Consider the following 13,031-nt stretch of genomic DNA (forward strand, 5'->3'; position numbering starts at 1 on the left):
CATGATGTTAGTAAGAAACAAGATAGAATGCTATAGTCGAGTTCCCCGACTACCAGATACCCCTTGCTCAGCGAGTGGAAGTGCAAACGAGAAATTTCAACATCTGGAATATCGTTAGAAATTAGCGAAAAAGTAATAAAATGAAAAAAAACTGATGATCAGTTGAGTAATGGAACTTAGAACTGCAGCATTGGGACATTTGGTATTGGGTATTAAGTACAACACTTATTATAGTAAACTCTTCTTTTGCCAAAATGAAAAACCCTTAAGTAAATCAGAGCGTAATTAAATTAGACCATTTTAATTTCACATTTGCACATTCACCCCTATTTTTTTGCCCGCGACTGCAAGTAAAAGCGCCAAGTGCGTTTCCTAATTCTCGGACGTTGTTTATTCAGCTGTACATATTTCCCTGCCATTCGTTTGGTTTGGTGTCTTCCTGCGACTTATGGCCATTGGTACTAAACTGGATCTGAGCTTCGCAGTTACGTCTGGGTTTTATTTTCACGTACACGTAGGTATGTATATTAGGTATTTGTGTATTATTCATAAGAGTTGCCTTTAGGTGGTTAACAAATTAAAGCTATCGACTAATTTTGATTCTAGAGAAAATTTAGCACACAGAGTCGTAAGTTGTAAGTGGTAAGTGGTAAGTGGTAAGAAGAGTTCATTCGTTTAGCAGATATCAATCGAGAAGCGAGCTAGAGAGATAGGATAAACTTATGGGCTAGGCAATAAGGTTGTCCTGCTATTTGATGTGCCGGCAGAGGTGGAACCGCATCCACTTCAGCGCCCTGTCGCTCATGGCCTCCGACTTGGGGGAGTTCCCGCAGTCCGACAGCCGGTGGCATCCGGCGCAGTCCGCCGGAGATCGACGATAGCTCTCGGTGGTGGTGGTGGTGGTGGCGTTGGTGGCGCTGCAGCTGATTATCTCGGCGGTGCTCTCGAGAAGCGCCTCGGGCTCACAGCCAGGTCACATGTCGCCCGCGCAGTCCCAGCGCAGGTCATCCGCCTCGTGGGTGAGGTAGCGTCCGGCGCCCACCTGGGTCTCCAGGTTGCGGAGGTCGCGGTACGTCTGCTTGTCCTGCAGCCAGTAGTGCAGCAGACTCTTGTCCACCGTGTACCGCTTGCGCTGCTTCACCTGCAGCAGGTTGTTGATCAGGTCGATGGCTGGGGAAAATCGGATGGGATTCATGGATTAGCATGGGCTAACTTCAAGCCTAAACTCTAAGCGCACCGTTGGAGGAGATCTCCTTCCAGGGATTTGGTGGATACATGAAGGCCGCATTCTGGATCTGGTCGTTGATGTCCTCCTCCTCGTTGAAGGGGAAGGTGCCACTCAGGCTCACGTAGATGATGACGCCCACGCTCCACATGTCCAGAGATCGGTTGTAGCCCTTGTTGCGGAGCACTTCGGGTGCCAGGTAGGCCGGAGTGCCGACCACCGAGCGGCGGAAGGACTTCTCGCCGATAATCCTGGCGTAGCCAAAGTCGCAGAGCTTCACCTGCGGGAACTCGGCGTCCGAGGAGAGCAGCACGTTCTCCGGCTTCAGATCGCAGTGGACGATGTTTTGCGAATGCAGGTACTTGAGGGCAATCAGGATCTGGGTGATCAGGAACTTGGTCACCCGCTCGCTCAGGCGGCCCCTTGCATGCGAGAGGATCATCTCCAGCATGTCGCCCTTGAGCTTCTCCATCACCACGAAGATGCGCTCCGGAGTCTCGAACATCCGCTCCAGATTGACGACGCCGCAGTGCGAGATGTTCTGCAGGATGGCCACCTCGTTCTTCAGCTGCGCCTCCTGTTTGGTGGGGAAGCGCAGCTTGTCGATCACCTTGATGGCCACCTCGCGCTGCGTCTTCTTGTGCACGCCGCCGTAGACCACGCCAAACTGCCCGGAGCCGAGCACCTCATCCGGAAAGATCTGGTACAGCTGGCCCATGTCCTGCACCTGCTCCTCCGACTCGCAGCATTCTGGAAGGGAGAAAAAGCGTGCTGATGCACCGTTCACAAGCATATTCGGAATACCTACGCGTATTGGTGACGTGCATGAAGGCCTGCCGGATGCTGGTCTCCCAGCTCTTGGCAATGTCGCTTCCAATTCCACTGTCCGGCGGCGGTAACCTGACGGCCTGCTCCTCCTTGGCGCCCACCTGCGGATCCTGTCCGACGAAGTAGCTGAGACTGGGAAGGCGCAGCTCGAAGCAGTAGTTGCACTCCGGCCGGGGATCTCCGAGGTGGCTTTCGATCGAGAGGAGCTCCGCCAGCGGCAGCTCCTTGTGGTACTTGCTCCCCTGCTCCGAGACGAACAGTGTGATGGTCTTGGAGTCCAGTCTCCAGTAGTATCGCTTCACCGCCTTGTCCAGCGAGGTGTAGTGCACCAGCCAGCCCTCCTTTAGGGCCTGCCCTCCGCGCTTCTTGGTGTGCTTCACCGACTGGACGATCCTCATCAGCGGGATATTGGCACTGGGCGAGGAGGAGCTGGAGGATTGCGACTGCTCCGACTGGCCATCGCTACTGGACTTGCTGGTCTCACCGCCCCCGACGCTGGAATCATCGCCCAGTGCTCCGTTGACCAGCTCCGGCGGCGAATTGTGCGCGTTTGTCAGGGCTTTTGGTGCTTCTCTGGGTCTGCCCGCCACCAGATTCACACCGCCCGACATGGCCGCCTTGTACTTGCCATACTCGGACCCGTCGTCGCCGTCACTGTCGTCGAACTCCTCGCGGAAGAAGTTGTCCCGCTCCTTGGCCCCGGCCTGGATCTGCAGCTGGCTCAGTTGGGCCTCCCCCGTGCAATCGTGGGGCACCTTGTCCATGCACTTCTTGTGCGTGTTGTACTGGCAGTCGCGGCACTGGAGGCCCTGCTTGAAGAGTCCTTTGAGCAGCTTCTTGCACAGCTGGCACACCGTGGGTATTCCGTATGTGTGCACCATGAATGTGTGCGGAATGCGGAGCACCATCAGTCCATTCCGGCTGCCCGACGAGTGGGTCCTTTGATGGCGACCGGGAATATTCTGGGAATTGTGGAGGGCAGGTTACTTAATTAGCAAATTGAGACGCTCTGCAGCTGGATGGGATGGGGTATTCCCTGTGGGCAGGGCTGCTTTAATAGCGTTAATTGGGCAAAACTAATTTTCATAATTTGGCCGGCTTCTGCCGAAACCCCATTCCAGGACTATTTTGAAAAGGCTTTCGGGGAACTTGTTGCAAACACCAAAGATGGTGGCCATGGCTTCAGTGTTTTGGGAATTGTAATCGCTCAAGGAAAAGGACTATGTTTTGTATCAAAAGGGCCAGATTTGTGGCTGCTGTTTGCCTATCAGAGTGCAAGGAGTGACTTTTTAACTGTGTCCACAATTTTCCTGGAGCCCAATCCTGATGCAAACCCCCTAGGAGTGCGCTAAATAGTTAATAAAGCGTTTGGAGTGCGCAGTATAAAAAGTTTATTGGAAAAAGCGTGAAAATAATACAAATGAAAAGCGTGAGCCACTTCAAGTACAAGTGCAAATACTCGCGGGCGGGACAAGCGGAAACTATCGACCACCACCACCCTCAAAGGACGCACACACACACTGGCACACAGTATCTCACACGCACACTGTATATGCTGAGGATAGCGAATATGAAAGGTCCTGTCTGGCTGTCAATTCTTAATAATATCATTCATAAGGTCCGACATGCGCTTTACCAGTGAGCTGCTCGAGTCGTTCCGCCCGGCGGAGTCCTCCGTGGAGACGAGCGACTGCTGGGAGCTGCCGGACGGACTGCGGGGCGCCTGGAGCGTGAAGGAGCGCCGCGAGGTGGCGTCGTTGGAGCGGTTGCAGTTGTTCGGGATCTTCACCACGCACCGCTTGTGATAGTTCTGGCCGCATCCTGTGGGCGGAATGCAAGGACACGTTTGGCGATTAGTGGCATAGCTCTGCCCCCCGCTGTCACACCCTGATTCACATACCGTCGCACTTGAGGCCCTGCCGCACCAGGCCAAACAGCATCTCGCCGCAGAAATCACAGAAGGTCGGTCCCTTGTAGGAATGCACATTCAGGCTGTGCGGCTTGAGCGTCGGCATCTCGGAGGTCGGGTACAGGATGGCTGCGGTGGGGAGACAAGGATACGTTAGTATTGGCTCTGCTGAAGGTGCTTCCATTGTATAAGTGGCTTGAGCCATAAGGGCTAGTCTACCAAAATGGATATGATTTCTAACAAATTACTGGCACAGATTATAGCTACGCGACTTAGTTTGTTTTATTTGAATTTACTTGATTTATTTGATTTCTAACAAATTACTAGTATAGATATATGTAGCTACGCGATTTAGTTTCTTTTATTTGAGTGGTACTAATATCGCTTCCATTGAAAATATAGCTACTAGCTAGCATGTGGAATCGTAACCCTTACAGAAATATAAGTACCAATTTAAACTAGGAAAATATAACCCTATAATCACAGATTCAAAAGAAAGCATTGGAATTAATATTTGTACTAGTTGTGCGAGCATATCTGTTGGGAATCAAACTCTGCCGTCACAGATACGACACATTCATCTCCCTTGCCGTTTATGAACTGGTTATGAATGCTCCCCGTTTGAGTGGGTAGAACCCCAGCCCGGCTGGCGGCTGGCTACTTACGACTGGCGGTCAGCACGATTTCCACGAGGGTCTCGTCCACCACCTCCGCCGCCGAGTTGATGATGTGCAGCACATTCGGGGTGCTGTAGTCGTGGACGAAGAGCAGAATGCGTTCCGAGAGGTACGTGAGTCCGCTGTCCGGGATCTGAAAAGGGCGATCAGAATCAGAATGTGGGTGTGAGCGTGGTTGGGGCAAAGACATTGGCACTGGCGATGTTCGGCTTCGTTTAACGCTTATTTCTGCATGGGCCGAGCCATTATCATATCACATTCGTATCTTAATTGATTGCCGATAAGATCCAGCCTGCCATATGCACGAAATTCGTATTGATTTCAGTGTTACGGACGGAACTCAACATTGCTGGCTTGTTTGCTTAATATCTACACAGTGGCAAATGCCCTAACAAATTGGAAAAAATTATGTGGCCCTGCTAATATTTATCGAGCTGAACCGCACAATAAACGCTCCATATATGGCCAGCCCAGAAGGAAGCCAAGTCGCAGGATGACAATAGTGATTGGGCCATTGTGTGACTTGATGAGCTGCCAGCTTTTCCGCAGTTAATTGATAAAATCCACTGCCAGTCCAGGCGGAGACTTGTACACATATGCAAGGGGCAATTAAAGGTCCATGGGTCTAAGATACTGTGCTACTACCCCTCGCCTGGCCAAAGTTGCACGCACTTGGAGGTGGATTTCCGGCTGGAAGGAGTCGTGTCTGGAGCAGCTGTCGTGGCAGTGGATGGTTGTGGAACTTAGGAACGCCACCAGTTGCGGCCTGGTTAATTGAATTGGCCATGGTAGCTGCGTCACGAGGGGAAACGAGTACATGCCTATGTAACTCGGACTTACTTAATGAAATAAAGCAATTATTGTGCACACACACATGCACTAATCCGACCTTTCCACTTGTCTGCTGGAATACAGTGTCCAATGACTAAATTCTGGCGTAGCAAAACTACTTTCTTCTTTTATAAATTACTTGCTAGCTTGGCTTGGTTTGGCTACCTATGCCTATGGCAATTTACTTAATAGTAAGCAAGTTTTTAATTTGTTTATGCAAGAAATGTGTGCAAAAACCACTGTAAAGGGAGTGTCGAGCTGCCCGCCATCCGACTTTTGTTCGAATATTCCACAATTGACATGTTTAGTGCAGGGAGCTTGCATAATTAACTAACTGGCTCCAGATGCTGACCTGCTTTGGCAACGGTCTAATACCAAGGAATACCTTGTGCCTCACAAATACATATTTTACGTGTGACTGTTCCCAATTAAAGCAAATACGAGTGTTATCGCTGGAATGGTTGGTTCACCTTTGTGTTGATGAAGTCGCAGGCCAGGTCCTTGAGCGTCTTGAGGGTCAGCGAGTGGGCGGGCACGCAGACCGCATCGCGCACGCTGCCGAATTGGAAAAGGAATGTGACTTCGGGACCCTCCATGATAACGGGAACGCTGCCGACGCCGCTGGCGACGCTGGCTGCGCTGCTGCCGTTGGAGGTGCTGTGGTTGCGCTGGGCCAGGATGGCTGTGGTGCTCAGGGAGCTCCTGTCTTGTCCTCGGATCCGATAAGATTCCTCTTTTCCGCTTCGCTTGCAGTGATTTCCCGGGGCTTCCTGCCCTCAGCCCCTCGCCTGTTATTCCAAATGCCAAGGACGAACGTCGGTTTAATGCTGCTGCTGCCACCGTTATCCTTATTGTCCTGGCTGCCTTCTGTTTCGGCTGCGGTTCGGAGTCGGCTTGCGGTTTGCGGTTTGCGGTTCAAGGAGTGCAGTCGGTCACGGCTCTATGTGTCCAGCTGAGGACAACACCACAGCGCCTCTGGATCACGGAAACTAGCTGCAAGGATAGTGGAGAAGGATTACACAGGAAGCCTTTTCAAGTTTCACCATAACTGCGCTTTACTTGGCAACAGGAAGTATTTGTCGCCTATCAAATTTTACTATTATTTTAAAGTCACAAAATTAAAGCAATGGAGAATGCATTCACCCAAGCTTTCACAATTAGATTTGCACTTCACAGGATAACCAACTGAGTGAAGATCAGTAAGTTAGGTCATGGAAAACGTGCATCGCTGAGACAATGGGGCCATAAATAATACGGCGATTGAACGATTGAACGATTCAGTGGCCATTACGTATACCTCGATTGGCCATATGTATACTGTCATTATATTTATATACAAAAAACAGGTTGCTAATTGCGATGAGAAAAACTAGAGAGATAAGATCGCCCTGGGAAACTTGCGCGGGGCGATTTGAATTCCTACCAATTATTTTGAAGTGCCCTGCCTGTTTGTGACCCATTTATGGAGTGTGTGTGAGGCATTAAAAAATAATTAAAAAATCATGACGGCCATATGTGTGCTGGCCATGAAAGGAATGCCATGAGCAGTCAAGAAAGAAAGGGGGAGAGCATTCATAAGAAGTGGAGAAGAAATTGTGAAAGAAGAACAAGAAAGAGACTCTCGGCTGCCAGGCAACTTTCTAAAATTGCGTCTCGACGCTTTTTCCCTGCTTTTCTGGAGGTTCGTTGTTGTTTTTAAGTAGGTGTATCAGTCAAAAGTCGCAGATGGGAGCCGAGTGCGTTTTGAATTTCAATTGAAGTGCTTTTTAAGCAGGGAGGCTGCTCCACCATCTTCGAGTGCTTTTGGCCCAGAAAAGATAGCATCGGCGAGAAGTAGCCGAAACTGGAGCACCAGCACACGCAAATGACGCAGCGCAGAGGCCTAAAGTCAAGGCTAAAACACGTACACACTTCGATTTTAAGATACGTTATGGCAGCCAAGAGATACATTCGCCAAGAGATACATTTACATAACAACACCAGCAACAAGCTGCCCCACCGAATATCACTTAATAATTTATCCGGCAAATACACACAACTCGCGCCGCTGAGAACCTTTTCAGCGCCTTGCATCCGACGGATGCCGCTTGGACATGATGACTAACTGATGACCCAACTCTTGCTCTTGCCTCGACTTCAGCTCCTGCTGTCTATTTTATTCTATGCGCTGCAATTCGACGTCTCTGCCATCGTCGCCGCGGCACGTTCTGAGTTTGTTAAGCCAAAAGAGCAACTGACTTGGCCAACTGACTGCCAAAGCCGCCGACGATGCCAGAGACCCAGTGCCAGTCCCAGTCCCAGTCCCAGTTCCAGTCGTGGTAGTCGCTGTCTCAGACCCAGACACAAAACCCCATAAAGAGCTCCAACCCAAACCCAAACCCAAGTCCAAACTCAAACTGAGACCCAGTAGCCAGCGCAAAAACAACTCAAAACCCGTTTGGCGGCACTGCGGAAAATAAATGCATAAATAAATAACTAAATGCTGCAAAAATTAACATTAATTCCTGTTCAAAGCGCCTGATAATGCTTTAACAACACACTTTTAACCTTTGCCACTTCAGTTTTGGTATTAATATTTTTCATTAAATTAATTACATTCTCAAGGAACTTAAAAGTTTTCCAACCAACATTTTTAAGTCTTTTAAATATGTACGTAAAAATATAGATTCAATATTTTATAGGTAATTAGGATAACTACTTTCTTATCCAGGTCTGTTTTCAGTTTTTATTGTTTAGACAATAATCCGCACTTCATTATATTTATTATAAAAAGTGTTTGGGCAAATTAATATATTTTTTTTAAATTTCGTTAAGAGGCATTGCGTTAAACATCAAATAAAAATTATGAAAATGAATTTTAGTTTAATGAATTTTGGTTCTTTGGCCAATTGTATGTTATGTTGGCACACCAGATTTCGTAACAGAGAATGTAAGTGCATGTTTTCATTTCAGTGTAGGCGAATGTGCAGAGAAAGACAAGGCCGGAGCGCTGAAGAGCGGGATGGCAACACAGTGAGAGTGAGCGGCGTGAGACGTGTGTGAGTGTGAGTGTGAGCCATGAACCAAAGCACTCGACCCGGCATAGTCTTACTTCCCCCGGCCCCCGCCCCCGCCCCCGGGACCCATTTGTTGCCCAGTTTGTTTGTTTCCTTTGTTTGTTTGTTGTAACGGCCGCACTCTCCAATTTCCCCCTCCAATGCCCCACCCCCTCGGGCTTCTCCCCCCGCTCCACTCCGCACCTTCTGCACTCTTTCTCCGCATCGAGCGCGCCCACTTAGCGCCCATTTCTTCGCTCGTTGTCATTGTCAAGGCTGTGCCAGAAAACTACCTGAGGGGGGTGGGGGTTGATAAGCGATTTTCCCGTTACCGTTGGGCGGCCCCAGGGCCAAGGTGATTTCCTTTCATTGTGACGGTTACCGAAGTTGTGCCAGGCGAGCAGATGTTGTGAACGAATGAAGGAAATATAGATTTTTCCTTTAAATGGCAAGGAAATAACAAAACAAAATACTATTAACATGCATTCAAATCTAGTACATTCATAGGAAAAGTTGTCATATTTTCAAAAGTTTTTATGGAATGACACGCATATTTTCTGATTACATTACACTAAGTTAAAAATGTGTAATAGAAGCTAATTTCAAAAAATGCGTTCAAACAGTTTTATATAATTACGAATCAGCTGAACAAGATTCTGAAACAATTTAGTGAATTTCGTTTCGTTACTCAAATAATATGTAAGTATTTCGGAAATATATTTAGATTTTAAATTGATCAATAAATAACAGCGGATCCTTGCCGAAAAAACAAACATATGTGAGTTTATAAAGTGCGGCAAGAAAATGGTTTTGTTATTGTAATTTATAATGTTTCTCATCGACTGTTGTGCTTTGGAAAATAAATTGCATTATATTATAAAAGGGTATTTTTCAAACCAAAGTAAATAATAATATTCAAACTTCTCCAATTCGAAATTCTTGGTCGCCCAATAAAAAGTTGGTTGTAAGCTGAGTTTTCATGAGTTTCTTATTGCTATCCCCTCGGTTATCGGTGGGTTTTTTGGAGGCTGTGCCGCCCGTACTCACATGTTTATTTGTTGGAATATTAATAGAATTAGAATTCTTATATTCATGTGAAACAAACACAGAACGAAGCGAAATGCAAATAGTCACAGCCGACGCAAAAGTCGCGGGCTCTTTTCAGAGTCTGATAAGAAACCAAGAACGAGACGGGGCTACTGGGGGCGATAGAGAGGGGGCATCGCAGGCATCACCGTAATCATCGATAGATAATTAGCAAGGTGATAATAATTCCAAGCCGGGAGCGAAAGCGAGAACGAGATGCGCTGATGATGCCACGCCAAGTTCAAATTCCACTGTGGGTGGAGCCCAAGAAAATCCTATGCAGTGTGCGAAAAAAGTCATCATTTCACAGATCTATCTTATAGCTGGAACTACAGAAATAAACCATACCTTTGAAGGTATTTCTGCAGTGTTTCGAGTTGGAAATGCATGCAGTTCAGAACCGTATTTCAAGTATAGTTAACAAACCCAAATTGGAACTTGTAGAAGCGGAATTAAGCTTGTGCGAAATCTCTAGAGAACCATGTAGATGCGATAATGGTTCTAGTTTATTGAGCCTGACGCACCGGCCATATAAATACCAAGGCCAGGAACAACTCGAATGTGTTTCTGTTTGTTTTTCTAGCTCAAGTGGATGGTGGACTCCCAAAAGGGAAAGCGAGTGGGAGTGGGAGTGGGTTTCCCCGCCCGAAGGAGCAAATAAATATTAACGGGCGCGGGCGCAGACAAACATTTGCATTGAAGCGTGGCAGGACAATGGTACAGGTGGTCCTCAGTAAGGAGGATTAGCCAAGTGTTCATACTCTCAGTTATAAAACTGTATTTAAGTGGTTACTTGCGAGGAGTGGACTAACGATTAAACGGTATAACAAATAATTCAAAATATTGGAATTGTATGTATTTAATAATACATAGTGCGTTATTAAGTAATACGATTTGTTTAATAAACTACTGATGAATATATAGGAATATGGCGTTCAGTTACAACAAATTCAAACCTTTCTGAGTTTTGATAACCATTTTATAAATGTATGGTGCCATACTTACATACATATACTTATTTTCCCATTCGAATAGCTGGCATATCATAATTATATGCCTCGTAAAGACACGAATTGAACTGAAACTACCACTCACGACCACCAACAACGAAACGTAGCAAATTAGCAACAAAAGCACTCCACTTGGGCACAGGATGATATAATAACGGGAACTGGGAAGCTCGGAAAACACGGAAAACTCGGAGAACTGGGGAAACTCGGGAAACTGCCAAGGAGCCGACTGTGACACTTAAATTTTAATGTTTCTCGGGAAAATTTCATTCAGCTTAATTTGTTTTCAGCTGGCATCCCTCGACGACGTCGCCCGACTTCCGACTTTCCGTCGATTATTTTTACACTCATTTAAGATGCAACACTTGGCGAGTGTGCTTGCATATATGTACATATGTACAAGCACATACATACATAGACTTGTTGAAAATGTCTTGCAATTAATTTGAATAATTAATATGCACACGGACAGGAGCTAGAACACCAACACACCTTCACTCGTGCCCCATTTCCCCGGGCGCTTTTCCTTAGAATTTTCAATATTTGTTTGCCGTTTCTGCGCGCGTGTGTGTGTCGTAGTATTTTCCTTCTTTTTTTCTTTTTTTCTTGCCTTTCTTGTTTTCCTACTTTTGTGGCAGCATCGTGGACATGTCCACGTTGCGCTGTTTCTGTCGCTGAGGCCAACGAGAAAATTTCGCACGTTTGCACTTCGCCTCGACCGCCGCGCAACTGAAGCGAAATTTCCACAGGCAGCCATCGCAATCGGCGGCAATCGCAAAAAATCAGCAGCAGCGGCTGAAAAGGCAAAATCCAAATGAAATTGCCGAGCTCAACTCAACTCTCGATTTGGACTCGGGTTTATGCGCTCTCTTACCCCACAAATCCCGCAGAGAAATTCTCGAACGGGAGAGAGGAGCGGGGGGAGGGGGGGGATGCCTTCGATGCCTAGGATGCTGATTTGAAACACCGCATCAGTTTCCACATTTCTGGCGTTCTTGACGCGCTTCCTCAATGAGATTCTATTTTATTTTGGCCTCTCGATTGTTTATTTACTCTTCTCGATTTCGGCTGGGCGTTTGTTTACAATCGGCGGTGGAAGAGGTGAAAGCCATGCTCGCCAAGCTTTCTCACTTTCTCACAGGTGTCTTGAAAGCTTCGGAGTTGTAACGAAGAGAAACGGACCACTTTGCTCAAACAGAGGTACTCTCTGTTACGCATAAGAGTTGTCAGGGTTGCCAGGTCTTAGCCAAGAAGTCCAAAAGTAATAAGATTTAATTCATGATTTCAGTTTTAAATTGATTTATGTAAGTATTTATTTATTGAAGTATTAGGTTGAAAGAAACTACCATCCCAAAAATATTTGTTACACTTAATATATTTAATTCAAATAAAGCATATACGTAACATACGGAGTCTTTTAAATCCGAAAAATTAAGCAAAGAGCAGTCGAAATGTAAGAGATAAGTGTGCCACTCGAAGAGAGTCAAGTGAGCGGGCTTTTAATGGGCGACTGTTGCTTGCCCCGCTCCCAAAAGCTTTAACCTGCACTGGAAAAAATGATGCGCAGGGATTCGGCGACTTTCAGTGGATGCACACGCCACACCGGAGGTCAGTAGCTCGAGGAACTCCGGGGATCCCCCTTTTAGTCAGCCAAACTGAAGCGCGTAAAATGCACATTACGGTAACACGTTGCGGCGGAAAGGTAACCGGAAACGTAAAGCTTTTCGCCAGCATCGTAATCGCTTTTCCACGCTAAGAGCTTTTCATTTCGCAGAATCAGAAAAATGGGGAAAAATGGGCGGAAAAGAACTGGGCCAGTCACACGAAGCAACTTCGAAAAGGGAAGCATAAAATTGCTCTAGCAACACATGGCGCTTACCCCGTCCCGGAAAAATGGGGCGGATGTGTGGGAGGTGGGCGGTGGGCGGTGGTTAGTGGTGGGTCTTGGGCGATGGGTGGTGGGAGGCCATTTTTCCAAAGGGGGGTGAATGGCTTTTGTTGCTGGCGCTGTGCCGCCTGCCAACTGACAACAAAAGCGTCGCACGTAATATAATAAAGAGATTTTCCATAGCATACAAAGCGGGGCTGCGTCGAGACAGTTGCATGTGTCCTGCTACATAGAGAACTATTGTGGTGTAATAGCTCAACTGGTTCGGATAAAATATTAAAAATATCCCACTTTCATGTAGTTATTATAGGGTATCGCTGTATCCAAGGTGCCTTGAAGACTATACAAAGTATCGTTCACTTTTGGTATCTTGTATCTTAAGGTGTTGTATCTTTTCCTAAATAGACAAGTTTTAGCTGCAATCTCAGACTAAAAATGTTTGAAGCACAACAGAAACATTCTTAAAGCAGTAACCCAAGTTTAGAAACAAAAAACGGTGTTTGTTGTCTGTGTAGTTGGGTTCCGGGTCCTCGGAATGTAGA

The 13,031-nt window shown here is 47.0% G+C and overlaps 1 protein-coding gene across 2 annotated transcripts; it reads right to left on the reverse strand.

The window, feature by feature from the left end:
• Nucleotides 1-364: 364 nt before the first annotated feature.
• On the reverse strand, nucleotides 365-11,353 carry LOC6551859 (serine/threonine-protein kinase D3). 2 transcript variants are annotated; one of them, XM_026980248.1, is made up of 8 exons: nucleotides 11,094-11,353; nucleotides 5,941-6,463; nucleotides 4,628-4,772; nucleotides 3,954-4,091; nucleotides 3,690-3,874; nucleotides 2,034-3,015; nucleotides 1,238-1,975; nucleotides 365-1,170 (listed from the first exon to the last, which is right to left on the reverse strand). In XM_026980248.1, the coding sequence occupies exons 2-8, from the start codon at nucleotides 6,064-6,066 to the stop codon at nucleotides 974-976; spliced, it is 2,511 nt and encodes an 836-aa protein (XP_026836049.1). In that variant the 5' UTR covers nucleotides 6,067-6,463; nucleotides 11,094-11,353; the 3' UTR covers nucleotides 365-973. The 2 variants fall into 2 exon arrangements, with proteins under 2 accessions (XP_026836049.1, XP_001979656.3); XM_001979620.3 differs by lacking the exon at nucleotides 11,094-11,353 and adding an exon at nucleotides 7,600-7,819.
• Nucleotides 11,354-13,031: the final 1,678 nt, after the last annotated feature.

Source organism: Drosophila erecta, unplaced genomic scaffold, assembly GCF_003286155.1.
Source record: "Drosophila erecta strain 14021-0224.00,06,07 unplaced genomic scaffold, DereRS2 tig00000000-arrow-pilon, whole genome shotgun sequence".
Taxonomy (NCBI): domain Eukaryota; kingdom Metazoa; phylum Arthropoda; class Insecta; order Diptera; family Drosophilidae; genus Drosophila; species Drosophila erecta.